At 35.1% G+C, this 27,853-nt stretch overlaps 3 protein-coding genes and 1 long non-coding RNA gene across 9 annotated transcripts; 3 read left to right on the top strand and 1 right to left on the bottom strand.

Annotated features, from left to right (window-relative positions):
- The first annotated feature begins 15,663 nt into the window (after window positions 1–15,663).
- key (NF-kappa-B essential modulator kenny) lies at window positions 15,664–18,420 on the top strand. 4 transcript variants are annotated; one of them, XM_017623576.1, is made up of 9 exons: window positions 15,664–15,753; window positions 15,830–15,891; window positions 16,050–16,601; window positions 16,676–16,763; window positions 16,986–17,104; window positions 17,167–17,343; window positions 17,426–17,578; window positions 17,652–18,044; window positions 18,099–18,251. In XM_017623576.1, the coding sequence occupies exons 3-9, from the start codon at window positions 16,062–16,064 to the stop codon at window positions 18,249–18,251; spliced, it is 1,623 nt and encodes a 540-aa protein (XP_017479065.1). In that variant the 5' UTR covers window positions 15,664–15,753; window positions 15,830–15,891; window positions 16,050–16,061. The 4 variants fall into 4 exon arrangements, with proteins under 4 accessions (XP_017479065.1, XP_017479066.1, XP_017479064.1 ...); XM_017623577.1 differs by lacking the exon at window positions 15,830–15,891; XM_017623575.1 differs by having other exon boundaries at window positions 15,670–15,891; window positions 18,099–18,420.
- On the bottom strand, window positions 18,386–22,255 carry LOC108368684 (uncharacterized). 2 transcript variants are annotated; one of them, XM_017623579.1, is made up of 8 exons: window positions 21,992–22,255; window positions 21,844–21,923; window positions 21,254–21,757; window positions 20,481–20,739; window positions 20,249–20,412; window positions 19,994–20,103; window positions 19,270–19,729; window positions 18,386–19,203 (listed from the first exon to the last, which is right to left on the bottom strand). In XM_017623579.1, the coding sequence occupies exons 3-8, from the start codon at window positions 21,726–21,728 to the stop codon at window positions 19,115–19,117; spliced, it is 1,557 nt and encodes a 518-aa protein (XP_017479068.1). In that variant the 5' UTR covers window positions 21,729–21,757; window positions 21,844–21,923; window positions 21,992–22,255; the 3' UTR covers window positions 18,386–19,114. The 2 variants fall into 2 exon arrangements, with proteins under 2 accessions (XP_017479068.1, XP_017479070.1); XM_017623581.1 differs by lacking the exons at window positions 20,249–20,412; window positions 20,481–20,739 and adding an exon at window positions 20,763–20,926 and having other exon boundaries at window positions 20,995–21,757; window positions 21,992–22,253.
- Window positions 22,256–23,798: 1,543 nt separating this feature from the next.
- Window positions 23,799–25,261, top strand: LOC108368686 (uncharacterized). Of its 2 annotated transcripts, none has more exons than XM_017623583.1 (3): window positions 23,799–24,002; window positions 24,069–24,596; window positions 24,661–25,261. In XM_017623583.1, exons 1-3 carry the CDS (start codon window positions 23,882–23,884, stop codon window positions 25,092–25,094), a joined length of 1,083 nt encoding a protein of 360 aa, XP_017479072.1. In that variant the 5' UTR covers window positions 23,799–23,881; the 3' UTR covers window positions 25,095–25,261. The 2 variants fall into 2 exon arrangements, with proteins under 2 accessions (XP_017479072.1, XP_017479071.1); XM_017623582.1 differs by having other exon boundaries at window positions 23,850–24,011.
- Window positions 25,262–26,791: 1,530 nt separating this feature from the next.
- Window positions 26,792–27,266, top strand: LOC108368687 (uncharacterized). Its single transcript, XR_001848407.1, has 2 exons — window positions 26,792–26,985; window positions 27,087–27,266. It is a non-coding gene; the product is annotated as an uncharacterized LOC108368687 (long non-coding RNA).
- The last annotated feature ends 587 nt before the right edge of the window (window positions 27,267–27,853 follow it).

Genomic DNA, 27,853 nt, shown 5'->3' with positions numbered 1-27,853 from the left:
CGCATACTTTCTTGCTGTTACTTCGCCCATACCGAATTTCCTTTAGGTATTGAAATAACAAAATATTTGTGCCATTTAAAAAATTACATGTGCAGCAAACTTATACCGGATTTCCACTGGCCTTTCAAATGCCAAATTCAGGCATTAAACCCCCGAGTTTTCTCATTGCAATGCCTAGTGGAACAGTGTTGGAAACTCTATTGGATAGTTTTATAATTTAAAAATATTATTTGTCTTCAGTTTATTTTCTATCTCTCAATAATATATGTTTTTGAATATTATAAAATATAAAACATTAGCATAATTAAAGATAAAAAAAAATCTAAAATGGCCAATTTAATATATTAAGTATGTAAATATGTATAGAAAAACTTTGCAAAAGTGAATTGGAAATGAATCAAGAAAACAAGCTAAAAATAAGGTGTGTAAATATGTACTAAATTGTGGTTTCACGAGCTCCAGACGACTCTCAATTTGGGCGAGAAAACCTTTTCTCAATTTCATGTACTCGACTTTAAGGCCGTTTTCTCAAGTATATTTTAAAATTTATTTGTCACNATAGTCGAAATAATGTCGATTCTTAAGTTAGTTGCAGCCATTTTCACATCTATTCCATTGAAAATTATGTTAAAAAGCTGCAAATAACTTATAGGAATTGTAAGGATGAAGAAATAGTTAAAACTAAAAGAATTAGATAAAATATTTATTTAAAAAAAAGCAGTTCAAGTAGTATTTTGAACTTACCAAAGGGTCAGTAGTGAATGATGGAAGCTGTTATTATTCCATTTTGCGAATGAGGGTCATAATTACTCAATTTGGGGAAAGTGGAAACGCAATGTAAGAAAAAGAAATTTAAGACTAAAAAATTGGTGCACGATTTTTGCTTTTTTCAAAAGATAACCATGAATCATATTAGTAAATTGATTAAAGTCTAATCTTTTTATTTTCCTTCTGAACTAATAATAAAGCGTTTTACGTACATGGTAACCTTAGTTTAAGAAAATAGTTTTTCTTGTTAAAAAAAATTCGCCAAAAATTCAATAGTTAAGTACCCGAACTGACAAATGGTAAAAGTTGCTTTACCAAATTTTTTTCTGAGTTAGAGAACTACGCCAGTGACATGTAAGCCCTACAAAAATTTTCTTAGCTTAAACTATGTATGTATTGTCTAAGTCTTTTAAGTATTAAGTAAAAAATAAGAAAAATCATTGTACATATATAGTATGAAAACAAGCGCTCAGTAAAGCTTTACAAAAGGGAAGAAGATTGAAGAAAAAACTGCAAAAATTTTCAGTTATGCAATTTTTTTCAAAGTGTACTTTGATTAAAAATGTATATTTTTGCTTTGGTTTGTACAATATAAATTTTTGTCAAATTATTCTTCCCTTACTTAGTTAATAAGTAATAGTTTTATAACTAAAAATAAATAAATCTAATTTGTTTACAAATACAAAATCAAAACCTATCTATAAATATCTGCCAAAGTGCCCATTTCTTAAATGAAAAACTCGTGTAAATCAAAAATATCAAAAATTTATAAATTAATATAAGTATGTAGAATTTCTCAAACGAAATTATAAACAAGTGACTAAATTAGAAAAACCTACTTATATACCTACACAAATTTTGTTTGGATTATAATTGATGTATCTGTTGCTTCTAAAAAGTAGACAGTTAAATCAAAATGAATTATATGTATATGTATGTATGTACATTCACGGGGAAATTTTTAAGAATTTTAGATTTTTTAATCGCATGCTTTTTTCTTTCGCTTTTTGTTAGTGGCTCAAATTTATGACTTTTTCTGTGCTTTATGACATTTATAGCATGAAGTTCTGACACCTTCTGTAGTGAGACGTTTTATATTTTTATTTGTTTGCTTTAAAATGTAATGATTACTTACCGATGCTGTGAAAGGCATTAGGCTTTTTTCGTTTTATTTATTTTATTTGTTTGCTTCAAAATATAATGACTACTTACCGACGCTGTCGAAACATTTTCCTTTATTAATGCCTTCTCGTACCTTCTCTAGTTGGACTTTTTTCTTTTTATTTATTTTCTCTGTGTACTTTAAAAGGTTATGATTACTTACCTATGCATTCGGATCTTTTTGATTTGTTATTTATTTTATTTAAAACTGTATATATAAAAATATGTATTAATTTCATTACACTCATGTATATTTATTCGTTATAATGGCAGATATTCTTAAATCATAAACAAAAAATTATTTAGGGCATTCACAAGGTGTCATAAGAGTGATTATGTCACAAAACTATAAATATGAAAATTGCTTAAAATTAGTTTCTTTATTACTTTACATTTACGTGAACTTAATAATACTTATCTTTAAGAAAAATCATTAAAGGAATATTGCTAGAGTTTATATACTTTTCGCAATTATTATTAACATTGAGTAGCTCTAGATGAAAAGCATAGTTTTTTTACATTCATAAAATCTTCCGCATGCAACACTTTATGTCTTCGCATTGAGTTTGAAACTATTTCTTCATATAATTTACCATGTTTTATTTTAAAAAGTTACTTCCAAAAACTACAGGCTGTATTTTGAGCTAATAATTAGTATAGTTTAAAACAACACTTTTCAAAACAACCTGTATAACAATTATTATAAAAATTTTAGGTACACTTTTCTATTCGATTTAGTTTCAAATAAATACAAAAATTTTCTTCTAGATATTCTCATATATAATAAAATATTGTACATACAAAAAAAAATTAAAAAATAGATAATAAGTACTTGTACAAAAAATATATTTTTGTCTTCCGTACAAGTAAATTTAATTAAATTTTTCCATGTATACTTACTAAAAATTTTACTAGTAAACAAATGAAACTTGGCAACATAGTATGTATTTAATTGAAGAGATCATAATCAAAAGTAAATGAACTATTCAAAACAAAATCAATGATTTTATAGTATTAAGAAAATATTAAGAATTTTTGAAATGAATTTAATGTTGCAAAATGAGATTGCAAACTTCAGCTTGTATGTACATACATACATATTAAGTTGAAGTGGCTCTAATGTTTTCTATGTGTGACTTTCAGATGGATCAACTAGCCCTAACTAAAAATACTTATGAGCGCATAATTATATGCATACATACTTTCGTATATACATACATACATAGATACTATATACATATATACACACAATAATTAAATACATACGCATCTGCATACGAAACAAATACTATACATACAGCCATATAAACGAAACTTCTACCAAAAATACTTCTACAAGTACATACTTTGCAACACTTTGTGTAAACTTGCGTAAAACCGAAATAAAAAAGGAATAAAGTAAGCCACAATAAACAATAATTAATAATTTTTCAGAAATTGTACATTTATGCATGTAAGTACATGCATCAGCAATAAAAAAAAAAACACCAACAATGACAGCCATTAATTAACAGTAAAATGTATACCTTATATGAGTTTTCTTGTGTAATCAAATACATATGTATATGTAAATCAAAAACAAAAAATATACATATATGAAAATTTAAAAATCTGATTAAATATTAAAAACAATAAAAAGAAATTTAGTGTTTCAAATACTTTGTGAGAGGATAGTTTTTATTTTCGCTTATTATTTAAAAAAACATTTAGGCAGTAAGTACTGAATTTTTATGGATCTACAAATGTTTCAAATATACATACATATTTCTCCAAAGTATGTAAAAGGGGGTAGACATATTCAGAAACATGTACAGGGTGTTTCAATAAGAACACAGATATTCTCAATAGGGCCATTGTTTCATGCGCGGTTTGGCAATTGGCAGCTTTCGGTTGAAAGATATTTTCCAGGTTTATGCTATCTAATTCAGGCCATAAAAAGTTTGTAATCATGTCGCGATGACATTCACCGTTCAACGTAACAACATTATCGGCATCATTTTCGAAGAAGTACGATCCGAAGGCTATGCCAGCCCAAAAATCACACCAAATAGTGACTTGTTGTTCTTGCAGTGGGCACAGCTTTGCTTGATAAGGTATCCGTTTAGTTGAAAATTTGCCTCATAACTCATGATGATTTTTTTTTTTTTGTTCAACTAAGTATCGCTCCATGTCTAAGTTCGCTAAAGCCTGTAGTACCAATTGCCTTAAAAAGGAATATAAAATAATTAATATATCACAAACAATTGCTGTCAAAGATCTGTATCACCTTTATATCACCATATACTTGGTAAAAGTTGGGAAGCTAAAGAAAAATAGCGGCAAAGTAGAAAGTAAAATTGCGTGACTAAAAAGTTGTAATTTCGACACGGCCTTCTATTAAATTTGTGGCGGTAGGTTGAAAGCGCTGAAAGTTTTTTAAATTCATGTAAATAAAGAATACATACTTGTTTCAAAAAATGGTTTAGTGCCCTTATTTCATCCAAGAATTTAATCAGCTTGTCTGTGCAACAAACGCAAACATCTTTGATTTTTTCAGCTAACTAAATTGGTTTTTCTATAATAAAAAAACTAAACAAACAACAATTCTTGACTAGCTTCATACAATTTAGTTATGTATATTATTTTTTTTATTTGTAACTGAAAATACATTGTAAATTCTATTTTATTTACCTTAGCAAATCTTAAAATTAGTTTCCTCATTTACATGGCATTTGCGTCAACGCGAATTTAGGCGCGCGTACATACTCGTATGTATGTAGGTACTTATGCCTGTAAGTGCCTATTTACAGAATTATTTCTAGCCAACACTTTCTATTGTTATGACAGCAAACCAAAAACAGCGTAAGGGATGTGTTAATTGCAGAATAGCTACCACTAATTGTCTAATAATTGCCGCTAAGGTTTTTTTTTCGTAAGCGTTGTGTTTAGAAAAACATTCGCAAATGTGCGGCACAAACATGCAACTATTTTCTGTTTCATCTAAACTTGAATAAAATAGTCACAGAATTAAACAAAAATTAGAAAGAAATAATTTACATAAACTGAGAGGCTTTCAAGAGTTTTCAAAGTGGTGTGAAATTTTACACGATAACTTACTGCACTGCACGGCTGAGAATCACATCAATAAGGTAGGTCAGTAGTACTACATTTACATTGAAGTCTTGTAAATATAAAAAAAAAAAAATTATAAAAGCTAAAGCAACCAATCAATATATAGAACATAAGGGCTTTATAGAAATTATTTCGCAGGCAAAACTTTTAGCTATTTGTACCTACTTTCGAAATTTTCGTAAATCTTTTATCTGTCCAGTAGGTTCGGGTAAAGAATCTGTAAACAATATTGGGGACCTCCCTACCTCGAAACACAGTGGAACTGAAATAAAACCCTTGAATGCTTAATACAAACGGACGCCGTTTGTTTACGAACTCCGTCTTATTTGTTTGGCTGCGTCACCCGAAAAGGCTTGTGTGCGTTTGCATTCGGTTTCACTGAGCGAAATGTCAAAAAGCAATAGTGCTTACCGTTCCCGTCGCAATTGTGTTTACCCGACCGAATTTTCCGACTGGAATGGATCAACCCCCGTCAGCCCGTTACCCGCTCACCACTACAATTCTGCTTACCACATAAATATCACACCGATTCCTCACTATCGCACTTTCTCACTTTGGGGTCTGTCATTAATGCGTGATCACAAGACAAAGTAAAGTCCAGAACTTAATTTGATTTTGATTAGAAAGAAAAAGAGTTTATTAAAAATATCATACATCTAGAATTTTTTTTTAATTTTAAACTTTAATAATCTATTCTATATATGTGACCTGGTCTACGAAAAGGGAGCTTACGTGCGAAAACTAGTTTTCTGTGAAAAAGCTGTTAAAAGTAAGCGACTCGTTTCGTCAGTTTCTCATTATCTCGTTAATTGTTCTCCGCGCCGGACGTCCAGTAAGTGTTGTTGTTGGTCCAGTAAGTGTTGTTGTTGGTCGGAATATTATTATAGTTCATCGTGTAAGTTGCTAGTGTGGAACATTTAAAAATTTCAAATTTAAAAAAAAATTTTTAGTACACTTCTAAGCAAGTTAGGATTTTCTGCTTTTCACCACGTGAAAAAGCATCTCATCTTCCATCCGAATAACCAAAAAGTGAAAATTGATTTTTTGACACCTAAGCCCCCTTTCCGTAGACCAGGTCACATATGTAGTCTAGTTAAGTTCAAAAATTCGTTCGCTCAAAATTTTTTAACTTTATACAAACTCTTCAAAAAACTCTCCACAAACAAATGCTTTCCTAAATTAATTTGTATTCATTACATAACTGTCCCAAGGTAAACAAGTAGCGACTGCCATTTCTCACTAAGCCAATGAATCATTGAGGGATACGTGATGATTTACATTAAGGTATTCATTTGTAGCACTACTAAATTTAAACTGAGCGCGAGCGCGAGAATAATAAACAAAAATATTTGTTTAAAAGTTCAAATGACATTCGCAAATAATAACAAACACGAACAATGACAAAACTGTTACATGAATACTACATACGTATGTATGTATGTTCTTATATTGCGAAGCAGCTGCAGCTCGCGTGATTTGAACGCGCGCCTAATGACGTCTATGAATATGGTGCACCAATTCAGCGTTGCAGCTTTGGTAATTTTTTACCAAAATTGGTAATTTTTGTCTTTATTTAACAAATTTGGTTATTTATTTTTTTAATTTGGTAACTTTTTCCAATCGGTCCTTCATGTAACATGTGAAAACAAGTTCTGATTCCACATTAGGGAAGTGGGCCGTAAGCGTTTCCTTTTATAGAAAAACAAGGTGATCCTGACAGTTTCGCAAGGCGAAAAGTTCTTTGGCGTTACTAGAATTGTGTGATCTCTAACCAACTGCTTGAAAGTGGTTATTGCTATAGCAATCGTGTCCTTTTCCAGAAGGTTGGCTTGGCTTGTCAGTTCGTCAGCTTTGCAATTGCCATCAGTATTACGTCGCATGGTGCCAAGTCGGATGATCTCAGTGGCCAAATGACATTCCCTTTAATAAACCTATGTTGCAATTGACCGTATCCATGACACTGTGAATGATCAGATGTCTGCAGTTGTGGCAACACTGCACCAATTGCATGTGCCTCGGACAAGGTGCGTAATCAGAGCGGATAGGAGGCTATACCATACACTTTCACACACACAAACATAGCACATGCACTTGAATTTACCTTAACACCTGCACTATTTAAAGGTACGCTACTGCCTCAAGAGTGGTCCCGTACTGGTTTAGATTTGTTCATGGGATCATGAAGAAATTAACGGTAATCTTAAATTTTGATATGAGAATTGAAGCCGCTTTTGTTTTTTTGCTTAAAAATTAAATATATTTTGATTTTCAAATAAACCTGAAATTAAAGTTTTCTTCCATATGATTTGTGTTATAATTTGCTAGTAATTTGTCGGATGTTTATGAATTGAGCAAAACCATGTTGTCAACTGTAACATACGACAAAGTGCGAGTAAATAAAATTAGCTATAAATGTTGCAGATTTTGTATAACTTTTTTTTTAATAATAAATTCCAATATGATATATTTATTGAAAAGAGACCACTACATATATGATAACATAATAGCGTATATCATGTAAAAGAAAGAGAAAACTAAATAAATAAATAATTAAAAAAAATTATGGAAAGTTTTTGAATTTCTCACACAAACTGTTTGTAGTACTAGGCGTAGTGTATTTAACAGATACGGTTCTTACTGGGAAGCAAAGAGCACTTTTTTACTCAAACTAGCGGTGGGGTAAAGTAAATTGCACTATTTTTTTACAAAATGAATCACAAAAGTTGAAAAAATCGCTTTGTCAACAGCTAATTACGTTCGTAGGTGCGAAAACTAAAAATTATTTGATGTTAATTGCGCTAATTTTTTTCGAAGATAACAAAGCGTCATTTGAGAGCGCGCTGCCGTAGCGATACTGATTTTTGACGGCGCAAGTAAACGTACCAGCGCGCCGGATGTTAGCCAGATAGAGGAAGCGGATATATTGGGCGTATTTTGTGGCGAAGAAATGAGTTCGCTGACTGAAATGGTTGTTACTAAACCTATATGTATATAAAAAGTTTAACACTTCAATCAGATTGCTGAGATTTTTCCACTTTTTTACTAATTTCAGTCAATACGCCATTCATTAATAAAATATTTAAGGTTGCTGACAAATATGTATGCCAACAATTTAAACTTTATTAATTTTCTTAAATATTTAATAGCAGAATTTTAACTATTAATTAAAAAAGATTTTCACATAAATTTTATAACATCCATTCATTAGCATAACGGCGTCAAATAGTATACTTTAAGCTTCGCAATTTGCAATTGTTAAGTATGTAAATACAACTCGTAAAAATGTAATTGCTACTGAAAGCGTGCTTTTCATGCTTACTTGTCGATTTTTCACAAGTTGCCTCACTATAAAAGGCAGCTGCAATAGCTCCTACTGCAACAATAGCTTGTTAATAGGCAAAAGTGCAATACAAAACCTAGTAAGAAGACACCAATCTATTAAATAACGTGCCAATAAAGTAAAAGAAAAAAAAGCTTAAAATGTGCAATAACAATGTAAGTGAATATTAAAACATAAAATATGTATCAAAAAAATATATATATTTGGCGCTTTATTTTGGCTGTACATTTAAAAACTTGCTCTAACTCCCTCTCGCTTTCTCATTTCTCATATTCACTACAGTGTCAAAACATTCGTTACATAATTTTATGCGCACTGCTTGGCCTCGCCTACTCACTTCCCATCTCCGGTGAGAATGAAAACAACAATCTTGGGCCTACCGTAACCTCTACTACAGCAAAGCCGAATTCACTTGAAGTGAATCTACGACATAGGCGCCAATATGTACCAGTACAAGATTTAAATTCATTTTTGAATTTTGGAACCTATCGTCGTCCAGCAACAGCCAATTCCATTTCTCACCGTAGCAAATGTACACAATCAACGTTCGCGGCGCACCTTGACTCAGGCGGAACTCGATGAACCCGTCGATGTGGACTTTGATATGGAGGTCGCAGAAGTTAACGTATTTCGTCCCCTCTTCCGTTATCGCGCTGAAGTGGCACGTAATCTGGGACGTAGACAACAGCTTGGTTAACACTTTTTTAAAGTGCAACCATTTTAAAACTAAGAATATAAATGTATACATAGTTTAAGTGATTTTGATACCTCATTAATCGATAGTTAATCAATAAGTGGCTGAAAACTTAGAAATATATGTTTTTGTTTTCGTTAAAGTAACGTTAGTCAATTTTTTCTGCTTCTGCCATCTTCACATAATTCTTCGGTACTCGTCGGTAAGAAGATGGAATGACGAGCTGTACGAGCTTTTTAACGACATTGGCATAGTCAAGCGCAAACAAAATACATCGATTGCTTGGCTTGGAGATGTTGTACGCTGGATGAGACGCTCCAGTGAAAAGATCCTTCGACTCCGCACCCATGGGTGAACAATGAATGAAAGGGCCAAGTGCAGAGGAGACCTGTCGGCACTTGGGATGAACAACTGGTGCAAAACTGTCAAAGGAGAGATGACACTGGCGAAACTTTCTGGTCTCGGCCCAAACCGACAAACGGTTGTAAAGCCTAATAAGAAGAAGAAGAACGATAGTAAATTATAGTGAATAGGCATAGTGTTAGTTGACTTTGACGAGTTGACCTTGACGATTACGAATGATGGACGAATCGGTTTGGGAGGGGCTAAATAGCACCGCTGCAACAACATAGAACCAAAGCTTAAACGTTTTTGAAAACGACTTCAGAAAGAGGTCAAAATATCAGCTAGTAAATATATCAGCCTTATCGTGAGTTTCGCTCGAAAAGCACTCAGCCACCCGTAGTGAATGAACGGTAGGGTATAGTAAATACAAAAAACAGGCATTGATGTTTTATTTAAATTGCGGCCTAGAGCTCACAAAAACTAATTAACTATACATATAGTAAAAATCTAAATAGTTAGCTGATTCTCAAAAAGAACTGCACGGCTTTAAGTAACTCGTGTATTTTTAACGTTGTAAATTTCCGTGAAATACTGTAGGTTTTAAGCGAAGAGCACATAAGCGCCATTCTGACGTTGCGAATACGCAGAGCCAAAAATTACAACAATGCTACCAATATATTGTGACAAATACTGCGACAACGCGAAGCGAACGACGAGAAATTGGCAGAATGTTCGAGGAATCACTGAGAATATTCGACAAGCGAGAAACGTCAAGTGGATGAATACTGCGAACAGCGAGAGAATGAGAGCAGGAGCGATAGACGGCAGAACATTCTAGAGCTGTCATGAGTGCTAGCGCAGGTATATAAGGCCACCACAGTACGAGTCAAGTTCGTTGAAAGTCAGCAAGCTACCATACAAATTAATTGCGAATCAGCAAGCTATAAGCTCAGTTGTGTTAGCAAGTTTTGTTTTAATTTCCCTAACAATTATTAATAAGTGTTGTTTTTTGCATAGGCAAGTATTGTAAAGGGATTTGTTGCACAATAAAGTTAAATGTACTGTAATTTGGTCATAGTGACCGTTTATTTAACAATCCATCGATACGAACCAGAGATTTTTTGTAAATCCATCCAGTAGTCAAGGATAATCGTAACAATATTTAATGAGCTAACGTACACTTGCACGACTCCGTCGCTGCGAATCTTTCAACATTCGATGTTCTTCTCTTTTGACGTGTTCGAAACCCGGTTTGCAGCGTTTTTACTGCCGTCTCTAAATTGGAGCGCTAAGCGTTACGTTATCCATTGTCAACGAGTGTCAGCGCGCGCTATCCCCAAATCAACGCCATGAACGAAAACACAAGATCACGTAAGAACAAGAGAGTGAAAAAGTCGATTTTTTTTAGCGGGTTCTACACCATCTTGTTTCACTGAAAAACGAGCGAAAAGTAAACAAAGCAAAGAAAACAACGAAAACCAAAATTAGGCAAAATTATTGTCAGCACTTTAAACGCACAATTTAGGTAAAATGATGCAACAAAATGCTTTAAAATGTGTTGTCATGTTGAATTAACTCTTCTTTACTTGAATAAAAGTGTAAAATAGTGGTGCTTGTGATGTAAACAAACGCTCAGCTGACGAACCCGCTTTCGCAAACTTTTTTCTCAAAGCCAGTTACAAATACAACGTCGCGTTCTTACGTGATCTTGTATTTTTGGTTCATGAAATCAACGTGTCGGAATTTTTGACGTTTTCTCAGGTCCTCTCGTTTTTATTCTCGTTTCCTCTTTCACTTTTTGTCCTTTCTCTTTCTTTCCGTCTTCTGTATCCAACTTCAACACGTAACGCTCTGTCAAAAATGAAAAATCCATTTACTCGGCGTTAGCGTCCGCGTTAATGTGCGATGCTTCATACAAATTGTATGGGCATGAGGATTTTTGACAGTTGCTTGGCGCTTTACGCGCCAATTTAGGTGACAGTAAGGTGTCAAAGAAGAGGAAGATAAGTGTCATAACAATAAATGAAAAGAAAACAAACGTGCGACGTAAAAAACCTTATGGAAAACTATTTTGCAACAAAAATATATGCCCGTTCCAATATTTCTTGCGAAAGAGTGTGGCAACAGACTGTGAAGTATCAGATGTAAAATTGCTTGCACACACACTCGTCGCCTGAGTAAAAGATTGTCGTAAACGCCATTTTGACGATTTTTAGGTTCTAGATGCAGTTATGTATTCTGAAATAAGATCTCTCGATGGTGTTATCAGTTTTTAAATATCTTCTATAGTTTCCGAGATATTGACTACAACTTTTTCGATAATTTAGTAAAAATTTAGTTGGTGCTGCAGTCATATTAAACTAATCAATATCTTAAAAATGGCGTTCTCCATTTTTGGATACCTCCTATAGAGTCCAGATATTCAGTAAAAAGTATCGTTAATATGGTAGAAATTGTATCACATTTTTTCGTATTTCATACAAAGTGGCTGCCAAATTATAGACAAATGGCGCTTACGACAAAATTTGACTAAAGAAAGTGCTTCATAAACTCAAAACTAATCTAGCAATAAATATTACAAATTAAATAATTTAAGAATTTTGTGATTACTAGTTTTATTTTCAGAGACTTTGGAGGAAATCTATCTTCGCGGTTTTGAGAAATTGCATTCCAAACTTCAATCGCGATTTCCCACAACCTGCCGTAATTAATATACGACAATCTTTTACCTAGCCGACGGCACGCGAAATAATGGCAATTTTTTCTTGCCCGTTTTCTTGAGACCTACATACTAGGGCTCGTAAAATTATCCGACTATTCGACTAATCGGTTAACCGATTATTCGATTCGTAACCTTTCGCATGCTTATTAGTCGGTTAATGGTATTCGAATAGTCGCCCGCCTTCGATTATTCGAATAGTTGCTTTGCTTCGACTACTCGAGCATTGTAGCAAATCGAATTTCAGTAACCGAACTCTCATTGAAATTTCTTTGACAAATGAAAAAAAAAAATTTTTAAATATATACATGCACACATATGTATGTACCCACCAAACAATTTGTGTTGCCGGCAATAAGAAAACGTGTCGCCCTCGGAAACAAATTTATTGCCGGTAATATTGCCATCGAATCGATTTCCTATTACCGGTCGCTCTAAAACGTCCGCCGAAGGCAACTCGCCTGGGCGAGTCGTTTTCTTATTGCCTGAATGAGTCTTTTTCTTATCGCTTCAGGCGATATTTGGAATAATTTTATCCTTTTTAATACTTCATTTATTTTTCTGTATACCAAATTGCAACTTACAATCGGAATTAATTCATTTTCTCGCTGTGAGGCTTCCTATTTTATCAATCTTGTCCTTGGGCATAATTTAGATGCTTTTGGCCAATACTATTGACGCCATATTCATAAGTTTCGAAATTTTTGAGAACTTTTTTATTCAAAATTGACATGAATGAAGTGATGTTGCCGATTTGTCACCACAGCAATAAATCGGTGAGTCGCCAATTTGTTGCCATTGACGATTGTTGCCTATTTCTCATGTTTTGCATGGTGGGTATATTCAGATACAAAAATGAGCGGACGCAAAAGGAGCTGGGTATGGGATTTTTTCGAAAAAACAGAGGACGAAAAGGAAGTTCCTTATGTGGTGCAGTTTTGTGCTACAACTCCTCCACATCATCCTCACTGAACAACCATTTAACAAAAATCCATAACAAAAATCGCGAAAATGAGAGGTAGGTATTGCTTTAGCCATTGTCTCTAAAATATTTCGCAATAATATTTCAATAATTAGCGCACATTCTTGCAAAAAAGTCTGCCTTAATTTTGCACATGCAATCTTATATATGTACTACGAGTGTAACAAGACTTTTCATATATGTACAGTGACGGGCAAAACTGTAACATGGTTTAACACTTTTTACTTCAGCCATCGCTATCTTTCCAAGTTCTAACGACTTTCATACTTTTGTTGTATATTCTTGTTGGTACATCCCTAATCCCTCTCTCATAACGATTTGAAGTCAATACAACAACAATAAAAAAACCAGCAGAAAAAAATGTAAATTAAGGCAGATGTTACAGTTTTGCACTCATACATTTTTAAGAACTTTTTAACAATTTTCACGAAAAAAAGAACTACTAACACAATGTTCAGTACTCTTTTGCTTGTTTCAGTTCCTGGATACGATTTGGCATACCTTATTTGTATCTCTGTAAAAATTCTGGAGGTATATCCTTAGTTTGCTTTCACAGCTCATATACTCGATTTTACGGACTTGGATACTTAGTAAGCTGTGCTTTTAGTTGTTTTCGCAAATTCTCAATGAGATTTATGTCCGCGGATTGTGGAGGTCATTTGAAATCAGCAAATTTTTGCTTTTGTATCCAGTCTTTGTGAATATGTGCAGTGTGTTTTGGGTGATTTTTCAGCAGAAACTCTAATTTTTTCGACATCTTGCAAATTTTGTTGAAATATGAACAGATACTGTTCCTCACGCATAATCTGTACTAACAGATCAAGAAAATGTTTGAAATACAACCCCAAACTATTATTGACCGACCACTTTTATTCACAGTTTGCCTTACATGCTGCGCATGGGCTTAATTTGGGTCTTTGACCCAATAGCATGCCCGACCATCTGATTGAAAGCGATTAATTTAGTCGTTTTAGTTATTGTCGGACCAAATAACCTTCAATTGAAACTTAAAAATATGTTTTTATTGCATTCTGAACGGCCTAACATATCCCAATAGGCAACGGTTCGGATTTCGTGCGATGCAGCAAAATGCTGCCGCACTCGCACATGTATTTTGATCAGATTTGTTTTTTTCTTCTTTTATGATCCTTTGCGCTCAATTTGGCAATTCTTCGCCTCGCTGTCTATTGATTTGCGTTAAAGTTTAATACCTTAAGCGCTTCTGTAATAGTGGCTGCATCGCTACTTGCTGCTAAGTTCACAAGATACCGTACCGTAATATTTTTTGACAGACTTCCTTTGCTCTTGGGAACACTTTAGGCTATATTTTTTCTCAGTCTTAACATTTTCAAGTAGCAAATTCCAAAATTGTTTGCCACTTTTCGTGCGGTCCCGCCTTTCCGCAGTAAATCTATTATTTACATTTATGGTTCCTGATTAACTATATTATTTACTGGTGATCACTTCTTCAATAAATTACAATACAGAAAAAAGTCATCTGATTTCCAACTAAGTAAGAGATAACTGTCAAATGCAAAACTGAGAGTGAGTGCGAAACTGTAACATCTGCCTCAATTTAAATTTTTGTCTGCTGGTTTTTTTATTGTTGTTGTATTGACTTCAAATCGTTATGAGAGAGGGAGCAGGGATGTACCAACAAGAATATACAACAAAAGGATGAAAGCCTTTTGAACTTGGAAATATAGCGATGGCTGCATTAAAAAGAGTTACACCATGTAACAGTTTTGCTCGTCACTGTATATGTATCTGTAAATGCAAAAAAAAAATCGAACTTAAAATATTCGATTAACCGAAAATGAACGGTTAACCGAATAATCTAAAGTGAACGGTTATCCGAATAGTCGACAGCTTTCGACTACTCGAATATTGCTAACCGATTAACAGTAGTCGACTTCAGTCAGATTCGAATAATTCGGTTAATCGATTAACCGAATTGCCCGAGCTCTACTACATACCCTCAAATTTTTAGTACTTCTCACAAAACTAATAAATATCTTGCATAAAAGTAACCGTGTGCATCAGCTGTAGTCATTTTCGAAATTCGGTTTCCGAATAGAAATGGGAAAACTTCGATGTTTGGAAACGGAAACATCGATTTTTGCTAACATCGATGTCTACGTAAAAAATCACTTTGGTTGTTCACACTTGCCTCGTTATCAGGTTATCTGGTTAAAAATTATTATTCTTCAGTGTATTTTATTGTTGTAAAGTGAATAAAAAATTGCAACATAACCAGATAACCTGATAACCAGGCAAGTGTGAACAACCATACTATTTTATTGCTAGAGGTCCGTCAATTACACACACAGAGAAGGAACTTAACTTTGGCTTGAGATGCGAGAATAATAAACACCACAAATTTGACGGCTAATAATATGTGATTTGCCTATGCTGAACCGGGTGATTAAAAAAAACAAGCTTTGATTGAGATTATATTTATATGAAAACATAGAAAGAATATAAATCGATGTTAAATAGTGGAAAATCGCTGTTATCGGATTTTTCATAACAACGATACATCGATGTTTCCATCACTACTTTCGAAGTCGATCATAAATAGGCCGTGTTGATTATTTATACTTTTCTTCACTTTTCTGTAGACATTTTGCGGCGTAAGTTAAAAAATACAATTTTAAAATTAAGCCAAACAAGCAATTTCTCCTGTTAATTATTTTCCAAATTTGAAAGGCTTTGGTATCGCCATTAATATTTCATCAATATTTGAGTTTATCATCGTGCTGTAATAATTGGTGAGTTCATAGATATTTTTTCTCTTTTCCGTTGGTGAATCATTAAAACGAATAAGGGAAATAAAGGAGTGATAAAAAATGCATCGCATTATCTTAATAAGGGGAAATCCCAGGTCCAAATCCATAACATGAAATCTTTGTTTTTTTTTTATCAACAGGCGCAACTCGAGATGGCAGAGGAAGAATCCTTTGTAATTTTGGGCAGCTGCTCCCAACCGAATTCTTTGAATTCTATGAGTGAATCCAAAAATACAGATACTGAGCAGCAAAGTGTAAAAAGTGTTATTCAAGCCGAAGTAATGCAACCTATATTAAATGATGCCAAGTTTAGCTCAATAAAAACTGCATTGGCTTCCGCAACTAAAACACTTGACACATCTACTCACTCTGAGTTGTCAAAAAGTAGTGAAATATGGAAGAAAAGTGGTGAGACCACTGCTAAAGCACTTGAAACTTCTATTTGCTCTGAGCGATCTTATAAAATCTGGGAAAAGAACGGAGAGTCCCTCGTGGATAAAAGTGGATTATCCACTAGCAAGGGTGACCTACAGCAAGATGATATCGATATGCAAGAGAAGAAAAATTCGGGTACTATCGCCAAAAGTAGCTTGAAGGTTTCCATGGAAAATGAAACTAATACTAAAGAGGAAGTCACAAATTCCTTAGCTGTGAGCTATATAATGGGTCAAGTGCCAGTAGATGCTTTAAAGGTAAGTAGATATTTACTACACAAGTTTCAAAAAAAGGCGATTTGTTAAATCAAAAAACAAATTTATACTTTCAGGCGAGTTTGCACTCACAATTTCCAAGCGTGTCATTAGAGGATTGCGAGGAACTTACGACAGTTATGAGTGACTATCTAAAAATGAAAGGTGCGCTCTAAATTATTCATTTTGGGCTATCGCTATACGAAAAGGCGATCACTGAATCCGCATTGCTACGAACGTATGCACTCAAAGTGTATGCTTCGTTTGTAGCTATTCGAATTCAGTGATAGCATCTTCGTAGATTTCACGAAAATTCGAACTACGACGGATTCAGTGATAGCCCTGATTATAATAGAATAGACACTAATTTATCTTTGTTATTTTAAGAACTAATTATACAGGTCAATAACAAAATGGGTTCCTGGCTTGATATGAAAAAGCAGATGCAGGCCAATGAGCTTGAAAATCGGCAGAAGTTGGAACAATGCCAGGAGCAAATTGCTGCGGTAAGAGAATGCCGTACATTACACATTAAAGAGTCCTTGATTTCAAATTTTTCCGCGTTTAGTTGCGAAATGAGAACTTGGAATTAAAACGTGAATTAGAAAGTAAACTCGAACAAGTCCAGGCATATGAGGCCGTGCGAAAACTAGAACATGACGATGTTGTAAAGAATATTTCAGAGAAAACTGCATTAATCGCCAACATGCGAACACAAATTGAAAAATTAGAAATGCAGCAACTTGTAAGTCCAGAGCCAAAAATTAAGTCTTTTTTTTGGAAAATTTTGAGTAGAAGTATAATAATGTACTGAAATATTTTTGTAGTCATCGTTTGAAGTTATTTCCAAATTCGGCAAAAACGAAAAGCAGCCGGAAAAATCCGAGTATGTGACACGACTCGAGCACGAGCGCATTGTAAAGGATTTTGAACGCAATATGTCGAGTTTACTAGCAGAGAAGTTGGAAGTCTCCGACATGGTATGTTCAGTGTGATTTCGGCCATTTTTCATATCATTAAGTATATGTCCTTTTTATTCAACTCGTAACACAGCAAAAACAGTACATCGATGAAATAAATTGCCTTAAAGTAAATTTGACTGCTTCGGAAGAGTTGGTCAATCAGCTTCAGTCCGATATAGCTTTGCTCAAAGCCAGTGACAAGGAAAAAACAGAACAGTTTGAAGTGCATGCTAGGCAACGCGATGAAATGCGCGAAGAACTTGGTATATTGCGTCAACAAGTGGACGTCTACAGCCGCGACTTTCAATTGGAACGCACTGCACGCGAGGAAATGGCTGGCGAAAAGGCTCAACTCCTGGATGATCTGCGAGCATTGCAACGCAAAAATCAAAGCCTGACCGAGCAATTAAGCCACCTGGAGGAGCGCATAACAGCCATTACCGCAGAAAGAAGCAGCCCAGCGCCATTAGTACCGGTTTCTAGAGTAAGTTGATAATTGAATAATAATTAGGTATGAAGATATACACAAATCAAATAGAAATACTATTTACAGAAAACCAATCCTCCGGCAACAGCAGCCGCACCGATGGCTCCTCAGCATACATGCCCAGTGTGCTCTATAGCCTGCAATTCCTTGAATAGTTTGCAAGAGCATGTCAACCAATGTTTGGATCAAAATGTGCATACATAAACATTTTTTCTGCTAAAAAGTTTATGTTTCATTGGGCAGATTGACACATAAATGCAAATGCAATTATACCTGCTTATACAACCATATTTACGTAAATATTTTCATATTATTTTAAGACATTTAACTAAACAAAATACATACATACTTGTTTATTGAAGTTTGAACTCAATATATATGTACAAATTTTTTACTATAGAAGGGAGGGCTCCTAAGGTGAGGAACAATTAGGGTCATTCTATATTAACTAAAGTAATGATATATTTATGTACATATATAATGGGGGTATTCACAATCCGGTGCACAATGTCTAGCATGGTGCATAGATAACTTAAATAGCATGATTGGCATATTTTGTTGTTATCCAAACACATGAAAAACAACAATCATGCTATTTATTTATGCTATGTATGCACCATGCTAGACAGTATGCACCGGGTCGTGAATATATCTAATATTTATATTTAAATCACTTGGGTTTACAAATTTGTAAAACATTTCTATACATTTGAGTATGATTGGAAATCAAATTAATAATTATTGATTTATACACACAAACATAGTGTTACGATTGTGCTTAAAATAACATATAAATTTTATGTGGAGTACCCTTTTGTTCTGCGTATAAAATTAAAACCAAAAAAAGAAAAAAAAATATCGCAAAAATTCTACAAAATTTTTCCTTGAAGAAATCTTATAAATTTAAAATTTCTATTATTGAAACTTATTCATATAGACAAAATGAAGGGTACTACATAATGTTTATATTTTAAGGGTTGCCGTAATATGTATGTATGTATGTTAGGAAGTGGACGCTTGATGTAACACCATTAGTTTCAAGAAGACCACCATTTCATGTTTACCTACTATAATTTACTTAAAATCGGCGGCGCTTCTAAAGCCCATATACGCTGCATTTCCTTATTAGCCACCAAGTTACTTAATACTTTTATGTCTGGAAATAATTAAAACAAAACATCACTGAGGTGCAAACATCTACTTTCAACGAAGCACTACTCACCATTCGTCCGCGCATATTGCTCCAACCATGTTCGTATTTGGTAAATAGGCACTGCAGTATTTAAATTCGGGTACACCACATTTCCAACTTTTATATTTGACACACAGATGCCCAAAATACAACCCTGATCATCAAACATTGGACCTCCACTCTGTCCAGCCTGTACACAACCGTCAGACATAATCGCGCCAGGTGAACATTTAATAATGCGTCCTTGAAATATGGCTGGATTGAAATCGTATTTCAAATTGAAGTTAACGAAGTAGGGAAAGCCTGCATTATAGACCGTTTGGCCGAGCGACGGTTTGGCATTGGACAAACGTACACAATAGCGTTCTGGAATGTTATCTGGTGCAGCCAGTAAGGCAACATCAAAAGGTTGGTCGCATTGTGGATTACGCCAAAGCACTTCCGACTCGAATTCTCCATCTACGCTGCGACAAAATGCCTTGGAATTTAGCTAAGAATTGCAAGAAAAGAAAATAAGAGTANAAGCACTTCCGACTCGAATTCTCCATCTACGCTGCGACAAAATGCCTTGGAGTTTAGCTAAGAATTGCAAGAAAAGAAAATAAGAGTCAATTAAATCATAAAAGCGAGCACTGCATTTTCAAAATATGGCAGAGGAATCGAGTTAAATGTTAAAATTCAAAACCAATCAGACGGTAGCTTGTGGTTTATAATTGAAAGTGTAGCGCTTTGTTTCAAAATTTACACCCATTACCTTGAAGACGACATGTGTGCATGTGAGTATAAATTTCTTATTCAGCACCTTTACAAATGTACCAGTGCCTTGACTGCCAGCTGCCTCAATTACAACCATAGCGCGCTCCCCTGCGAATAAAAATCAAAAAGCATCAGTTTTCATTCAAACATANTTCCAGCTGCCTCAATTACAACCATAGCGCGCTCCCCTGCGAATAAAAATGAACAAGCATCAGTTTTCATTCAAACATGCGGACACTCTCTTATATAGTACATGGAAAATTTGATGAATCTCTCGGCACCCGAATAGAAGTTATATTTAAGCCTAATTGACGCATAAAATCGCGTAGCATAAAAGCGAAATTCGCCGCTAAAGTCAAGTTGACATTCTCCTGTTGCCGCTGAAAGGAAGTGCACATTATCATGCCAATCAAGCGCCTAAAAATACATATGTACATGCATCTCATCATACTTTACTTTTTAGGCATAAAGAAAACTATACATACAGCTTATTATTGAACACAGCTGCACCTTCACAACCTAGCGCCAACGCATTTGACAGCACAAATAGACAACCATCGCGGCCCATCACATTCGATACTTTGCCGATGCTTATTGTCTTAAAGAAGTTTTCCAAGCCGAATGGCGTGCACATAACCAGTACATCGTCCAAAGTATGAATTGGTTGCAGATAGCGTAAGTAATGTTCAATATGCCGTAAGAATCGATCAAAATTCTCTTTTCCGCCATCGCAACGCATGGTTANCGGACACTCTCTTATATAGTACATGGAAAATTTGATGAATCTCTCGGCACCCGAATAGAAGTTATATTTAAGCCTAATTGACGCATAAAATCGCGTAGCATAAAAGCGAAATTCGCCGCTAAAGTCAAGTTGACATTCTCCTGTTGCCGCTGAAAGGAAGTGCACATTATCATGCCAATCAAGCGCCTAAAAATACATATGTACATGCATCTCATCATACTTTACTTTTTAGGCATAAGCAAAACTATACATACAGCTTATTATTGAACACAGCTGCACCTTCACAACCCAGCGCCAACGCATTTGACAGCACAAATAGACAACCATCGCGGCCCATCACATTCGATACTTTGCCGATGCTTATTGTCTTAAAGAAGTTTTCCAAGCCGAATGGCGTGCACATAACCAGTACATCGTCCAAAGTATGAATTGGTTGCAGATAGCGTAAGTAATGTTCAATATGCCGTAAGAATCGATCAAAATTCTCTTTTCCGCCATCGCAACGCATGGTTAACACCAGAAAACTGGAAAGCAGCACTTCGTTGTTAGGTTTAGATTCGGCCGCTGTATTGTCCTTACCCAGAAAACGTAATACATGTCGCGAAATATCCGCTGAACTGAAGAGAAACAGCAATTTGGCACAGTAACGCGTTAGTATATGCGGCTGCCTCCGACGTTCATTAGGCGGTGGTAATTTGCGTCGATCGAATGTCACCTGGTAGTTCAGCGCATTCAAATGCTTCGCTTCATCACTATTACCCTCTTGCACATTAATTAGCTGACATTGATGTAATTTATGTAGGATTTTCGTGCTGGGGCACACATCCTCTATATTGGGGTCTGCCACGAATGGCGTTTTTGGAAGTACATATGGCTGGAGTATACAGCCAGAAGTAATAATAATTTCATTGTTTATAATAATAGCCGACTGTTTAGTCACTGGGTGATTACTGATCTCTAGCAGCGCATGTCTAATCTTTAGTAACATCTTCGGAACGACGATTCGGACGATTTGCACTGAAAAATTAAAAATGCAATAGAAAATATTGTTTAAGTGCACACATGCATACATACTTATACACATAATATGGGTTAATACATACATGAGACGTTTTTTGTAGTCTATTTCCAAAATGAAGGCACTCTTTGGTTCTCCACACTATGGCTACGAACTTGCATCCAACTACATATACAGGGACCCACAAAATGCAATGGTTATTTATATGTTTAACACTGGTACATAATATTTACCTTTACCATGCAAGGTGAGCAAATATTTACTGTATCATTTGCATCAGTATCAACATGGAAAGTTTTCAAAATATCTATTCGCTGGATCGCCAAGTTGTTATCGTACGAAGTTGAATCTCATTCGAGAGATCAGAGTCCTATTTTTTTGTTTATTGTTTTGGTACAATTTTCCTTTTATTCTTTGTTTTGCTCTTTGCGATTTACTGGACAATTGCACCCGATTTACATGATTCAAGTACATGAACGAAAGTCACAAGATCACGCCTTAAGGAAAGAAAGAAAAAAGTTAATTTCTAGCTGTCGAAATCTCGACGCCATCTTTATTGTAAGAATTTTTATTATGCAAATTCTTCTATAAATCATGTCTTTGTGTTAAATTATTCTTTACCTTATGTGTGCACAAGTTGTCACAAGCGAAAATTAAAAAAAATTGCAGTGAAAAGCCACCACTAAATTGCAAAAAACGAACAAATGCAAATNTTCGAAACTGCTAAATGTTGCATTTTAAATGCAGCAAAAACGCTGCATAACACAACGCCATGACTCATAGAAGAATTTGCATAATAAAAATNTGGCTTTATACTGCAATTTTCTTCATTTTCGCCTGTGACAACGTGTGTACACATAAGGTAAAGAATAATTTAACACAACGCCATGACTCATAGAAGAATTTGCATAATAAAAAGNCTAAATTGCAAAAAACGAACAAATGCAAATAAACGGCTAATGTCAAAGTCGCCCAACTTTTTTCTTAAATGCGATTATAACGGGCTACTAAGAAGAAGGCGTGATCTTGTATTTTTGGTTCATGGATTTTGACTTTAGCCGTTTGTTTACATTTCTTCGTTGGTGACAATTTGGCGGTGGCTTTATACTGCAATTTTCTTCATTTTCGCCTGTGACAACGTGTGTACACATAAGGCCCTGTCTCCACAGGAAAANATAGAAGAATTTGCATAATAAAAATGATTATTCATGCGTTCAACAATATCGCGGTTTTCTTCGTTCTCTTTGTCATTGGAAATTAATCGACTACGTAGGGTGTTTAGATATCGCGATGTTAAAGGCCCTACACACGAAGCGATTTATCGGCCAACCAGTTGGTCAACCGCTAGAAGTTGTTGGCAAAGAACGTAAATTTACCTTCTTTGGTTCTTCCTAAAAATTTATAAGTTTCCGTTTTAAAGTAGGGATATACAGATTTATAAACTTTGCAATGCAAATTTTTATTTGTGAGCAGGGCTGCCAACTATACTTGGCTATGAAATGCCATATTGAGATTGTTTTTGTTAATATTATGGATAAAAAAGTGCCAAAATGTGCCAATAAAAGAAAAATAAATTGCCAAAAAAGGTGCCGTTCCTCTTAATTCTTCACATTTAGCATTAAAATTAGAAACACATGCCGAAATCAAAAGTCAAATGCCAAAGTAAGATAAACCAGTTGTATAAAATATTGAAATTAGAAAATTCAAGTTGAGAAAAAGAAGTACAAGCAAAGAATTTCACAAAAATTTATTGATACTTTGTGCCAACTTGAAAAGCTAAGTGCCATTTGAAGTAAAATAGGTCAATAATGGCACGGTCTGAGCCAAGCGTGCTATAGTGAGCTAGTTTCGATAAATTACCGATAAAAATTAGAACGGCTCCGATTTGTTCGTCATTAGCATGGTAATTGGAGCTTAATTACCAACAAATGAATGAATGAATGTATGAATGAAATTCCAAGGGTAATTAGAGTGTGAATTGCAAATGAGAGAGTGAACTACGTAATTAGGGTAGCGTCGGAAAGCCGTATTAAGTTAAAAGCATTGATGGCAGAAATACTCGGAAAGGTACAAAAGTACGATAGAATCGTATCTTCACCAGTGAAGTCCTAATCCTACTTTCGATGTATCGATGTATTTCCGGCATCTTTATTCTTGCCGCTAAAGTAAAAAACAAGATTTCCATTTACATTAGTGAATTTGTTATTAAAAACAGATTGAAGAGTTATTCCAAGATGGATGAAGGTAATTCAGGTGAGAATACTGTCCACTCGGCAACCAAAGAATAATTTTGAAAACTTTATTTTATAGACATCGAAAAGCCTCGCAAAAAGCGGCGTGTAGAGCCGGAGTGGAATTTGGAGCGCATCAAAACCGAATTAAGCACATATGAACAGGGCGTAGGGTTTGCCGAGGATTATGGTCTGCTTCCAAGAAGTAGACTATGCCCCATTCATAAGGAATTAATGCATTGTACCTTACCCGGCTATAACAAAGCTGGCAATTTCTTTTGCTCCAAGGGAGACTGCAAGCATATGTCCCGCATTTCCAGAGCCAAGGGAACCTGGTTTGAAAGAGGGAGGATGAGTTTCGCTCGTATTTACTATTTAATGTACTGCTTTTTATATCGAGTTCCTCAAGAGACAACGATACGGGACGATTTTACTAACGACCCCTATAGACTGTCCATAATGACAATTATCAGATGGTATAGTTACTGCCGGGAAGCTATTATAGCATATCAGTTAGACCACCTGGAACACAATGACAAAATCGGTGGTCTGGGAAAAGTAGTCTTAGTTGATGAAAGCAAATTGGGAGAGGGAAAATTCAATAGAGGCAAGTGGATCCATTTTAAGCATTTATTAGCGGCTGTTAATAAAAATTACATTCGCCTTCTTAGTAAGAAATTTCGACGAGAATCCAGTAATTATTATGGTTGAGGATAAAAGCAAAGATCTTAGGATCGAATTATGCACAGATGACGAATATTCGTTGGAGTCCATTATTGGAAAGCACATACGAGACGGTACCACCATTAAGATTATTTCTCGTCAAGAGAATTATGAATATCGTGTCAAAAAACAGAATAAAAGTGAGTTGAGTGAGGCGAGTGGAAAGGATCCGTTAACATCCGCAGCCGATGTATATACTGAGCGGAGGAAAGCGCAGAAAAAGATAGTGGAAAGATTATTTAATCAAAAATATCATAGGCTTCCTGCAAACTTTGCCGAAGTAATTATAGAACTTATGTGGCGACAATCTGTAAAAACAAAACAAAAAGATCTTTTTATGGCTTTGGTAGAAGCTATAAGATATGTATATCATGAAAACTAAAAATTTTATTGCATTACAACGTGATATACCTCAGTTCACCTACAAGTCGGTACAGGAAATAAAATTTGAGAAAGGCTGATATCTCCAATACGTTTTATAATAAAATGCAAACAAAAATACAATTTAGACAATATATCGCACACCGTCTTCAAAAGAGGACCAACTCAAAATAATATGTTTGCCAGAAAATGCGAAAAACTATTTCTTACACATGATAATAATCATATGGGCAAGGGCGACTTTACCTTAGGTTTTTTTTTAACAAATTATAACAAAAGTTTGCTCCAGCTTTTGCTGAAAGTTAAATAAAAGCTCTGTGTGCATTGTTAGCGCATAATCTCAAAAATGCCAAATTTTGAGTTGTGACTCTTTTGAAGACAGCGTGCGATATGCTCGAAAAAAAGCAAATCAGCTGCCTTATTGCTGCTTCTTATTTAATATCGACTGCTGAGTGGAAGATCGGCCTATCTCGGCAGCCAGTTCGAAAACGCCCTATCACAAAAAAACTTTTCAAGAACGCCCTATTTCAGAATTTTATTGAAAAACACCCTATCTCAGAATTCGGTTCAAAAACATCCTATCTTACTTCAAAATGTATTGAAAATGGGCTGATATAGGGCGTTTTTAAATCGGCAGCTGAGATAGGGCGTTTTTGAAACGAATTCTGAAAGAGGGCGTTCTTGAAAAGTTTTTTGAGATAGGGCGTTTTCGAACTGGCTGCCGAGATAGGTCGATCTTCCACTCAGCAGTCGATATGCTTTGTACACTATGCTCATGATTCAATAATAAAAGGTAATGATACAAAAAAGAAGGTAGTTTCACTTAACGATTTTGGTTGTTGTTGTTGTTGTAGCAGCCTACAAATTCCCCAAAGACTTTTTGGGGAGTGTTGCTGGAGTGACAGTCCTTGGCCAGATATAAATCTGGGTCGTTCCGGTAATGATAAAAGAATAGGAAGGTAGAACCGCTGAGAAGAATTTTTCAAATTCTTGACGTTTGCAAGCAATTTAATTTTAAAATTTTCCACACAAACTCACACACAAATTCTCATTTTCAATCTAAAACGACAACAACTGGTTCACGCATCCCGTTTTGCCCAGTTACGGCGTGTTGACGTACCTCTGCCGGGTATTCCATTTTTTCCATTTATAAAAATCCCAGGGACTGAGGGTTTACCTTTTTGAACTTTCACACATTCCCCCCGCATTTATTTTTGGCATTTATTTAATTATGAAGCCTAACATTTCAAAGAATATTTCTTTTTGGCCTATATTTAACTGGCAGAACGTTATTCCAAAATTGTTATTTACAAAATTGTTGATCAGGGAATTTTGTCAGGGGTTACCGAAGAGCAAAAAATTATTCAACATCGAATCCAACCTCTTACAGGCTGCTAAAAACTGATACTTGGCTAAATGCCTCAGGAGCTTTTCATAAGCTTTAAATTTCGCTATCTAAAAAGCTCAAAATGCATTCATAAAAACATTTCAAACACTCATAAGCATATAGGAGGAAATATTTGAACGAAACCGTTAAGTGAGAGCCGTGAGCGCGTTCTTCTCTCTCAGCCAAATGTGGCGCTCAAAAGTCAGTGCATAGATTGATAAGTGGGTGGACGAAAGCCGTTAATAGTTCTTTCGTTATGTTTGGAATTGCTGCTGCATACCGAAGCTCCAGCGCTTGCTCCAACTCTGCTATCACTACTATATGCGTGCACATAACTGGCTCAGTCATTTAATTGGCGGCTTTCAAGTCAGTCGTTCTTGAGCTTTCGCGTTGTGCACTTGTTTTGAACACAGTGAGCGCTTGTCAGCTAAATTTATATGTTTTTGGTGTTAGGTGTATGTGGATACAAGTGTGGTTGTACATATCTGAAGTGAAGAAAAAAAGTGTGAGCAATCATTTTATAGACGCCAAACATAAATTGTGCTTAAAAGTGGATTAAATAGAATAGTGGATAATTCGACATAGTGAAATTTTAACTGATTTTAGTGACCAACTGCTTGATTGTGTAAAAAGGGTGCGCCACGCACATACATACATACATACATACATACATACGCGAAGGAGTCAGCGCATTTTTTGCTTGCACTTGAAGAGGCCGACGAGAATATCCTCCTGTCTATTTGCAGGAATTTTTCAGTGGAACTCAATTAGGAGCAGCGTGTGCAAGAATAGAGGAAACAGGTTAGATACATATGTATGTGTATATCTTTTCCCCCGTGAAAATATCTTTAATAAATTGTACTTACGCTTGACGTAGCGATGATACAATCCTTTAAATCCGGAAGACATACATAAAATTCCTATGAATCCTGCCCCATCTGCTGCTGCTGCTGCTGCTCCCCATGTGCGCTCTCTTGTTCACTTTACTCCACTCAACTCATACACTTGCTATTCTTTCAGTTTCTCTTTCCGCCTTTCTATCCCCCCTCTGCTATTCGGTAGCATTCGTTCTACCGGTTGTTCGGTCATTTGGTTTTCGCTCTTTCAAATCAATTACTTCTTTCGCCTATGTTTCCCTCCTCCATTTGCTTGTTGTGGGGGGTTAATTGCGCCACATGCTGCCTATTATCACTTTTCCCGCTCAAAATGTGCAAACAACAACTACATTGGGCAGGTTGACGACCGAAAACGTAAATAAATGCAACAAACGTCACTGCATATCTTTTTCGCTCTGCTCTTCGTATACGAATTGTGCATTCAGTTATTGTTGTTTTCGTTGTGGTTGTTGTAATTGTTATCGCAATCATACGTAG

This window comes from Rhagoletis zephyria, unplaced genomic scaffold, assembly GCF_001687245.7.
Source record: "Rhagoletis zephyria isolate East Lansing unplaced genomic scaffold, Rhagoletis_zephyria_1.1 Rzeph_scaffold_03256, whole genome shotgun sequence".
NCBI classification, from domain to species: domain Eukaryota; kingdom Metazoa; phylum Arthropoda; class Insecta; order Diptera; family Tephritidae; genus Rhagoletis; species Rhagoletis zephyria.
This window is presented reverse-complemented; position numbering and strand designations above follow the sequence as displayed.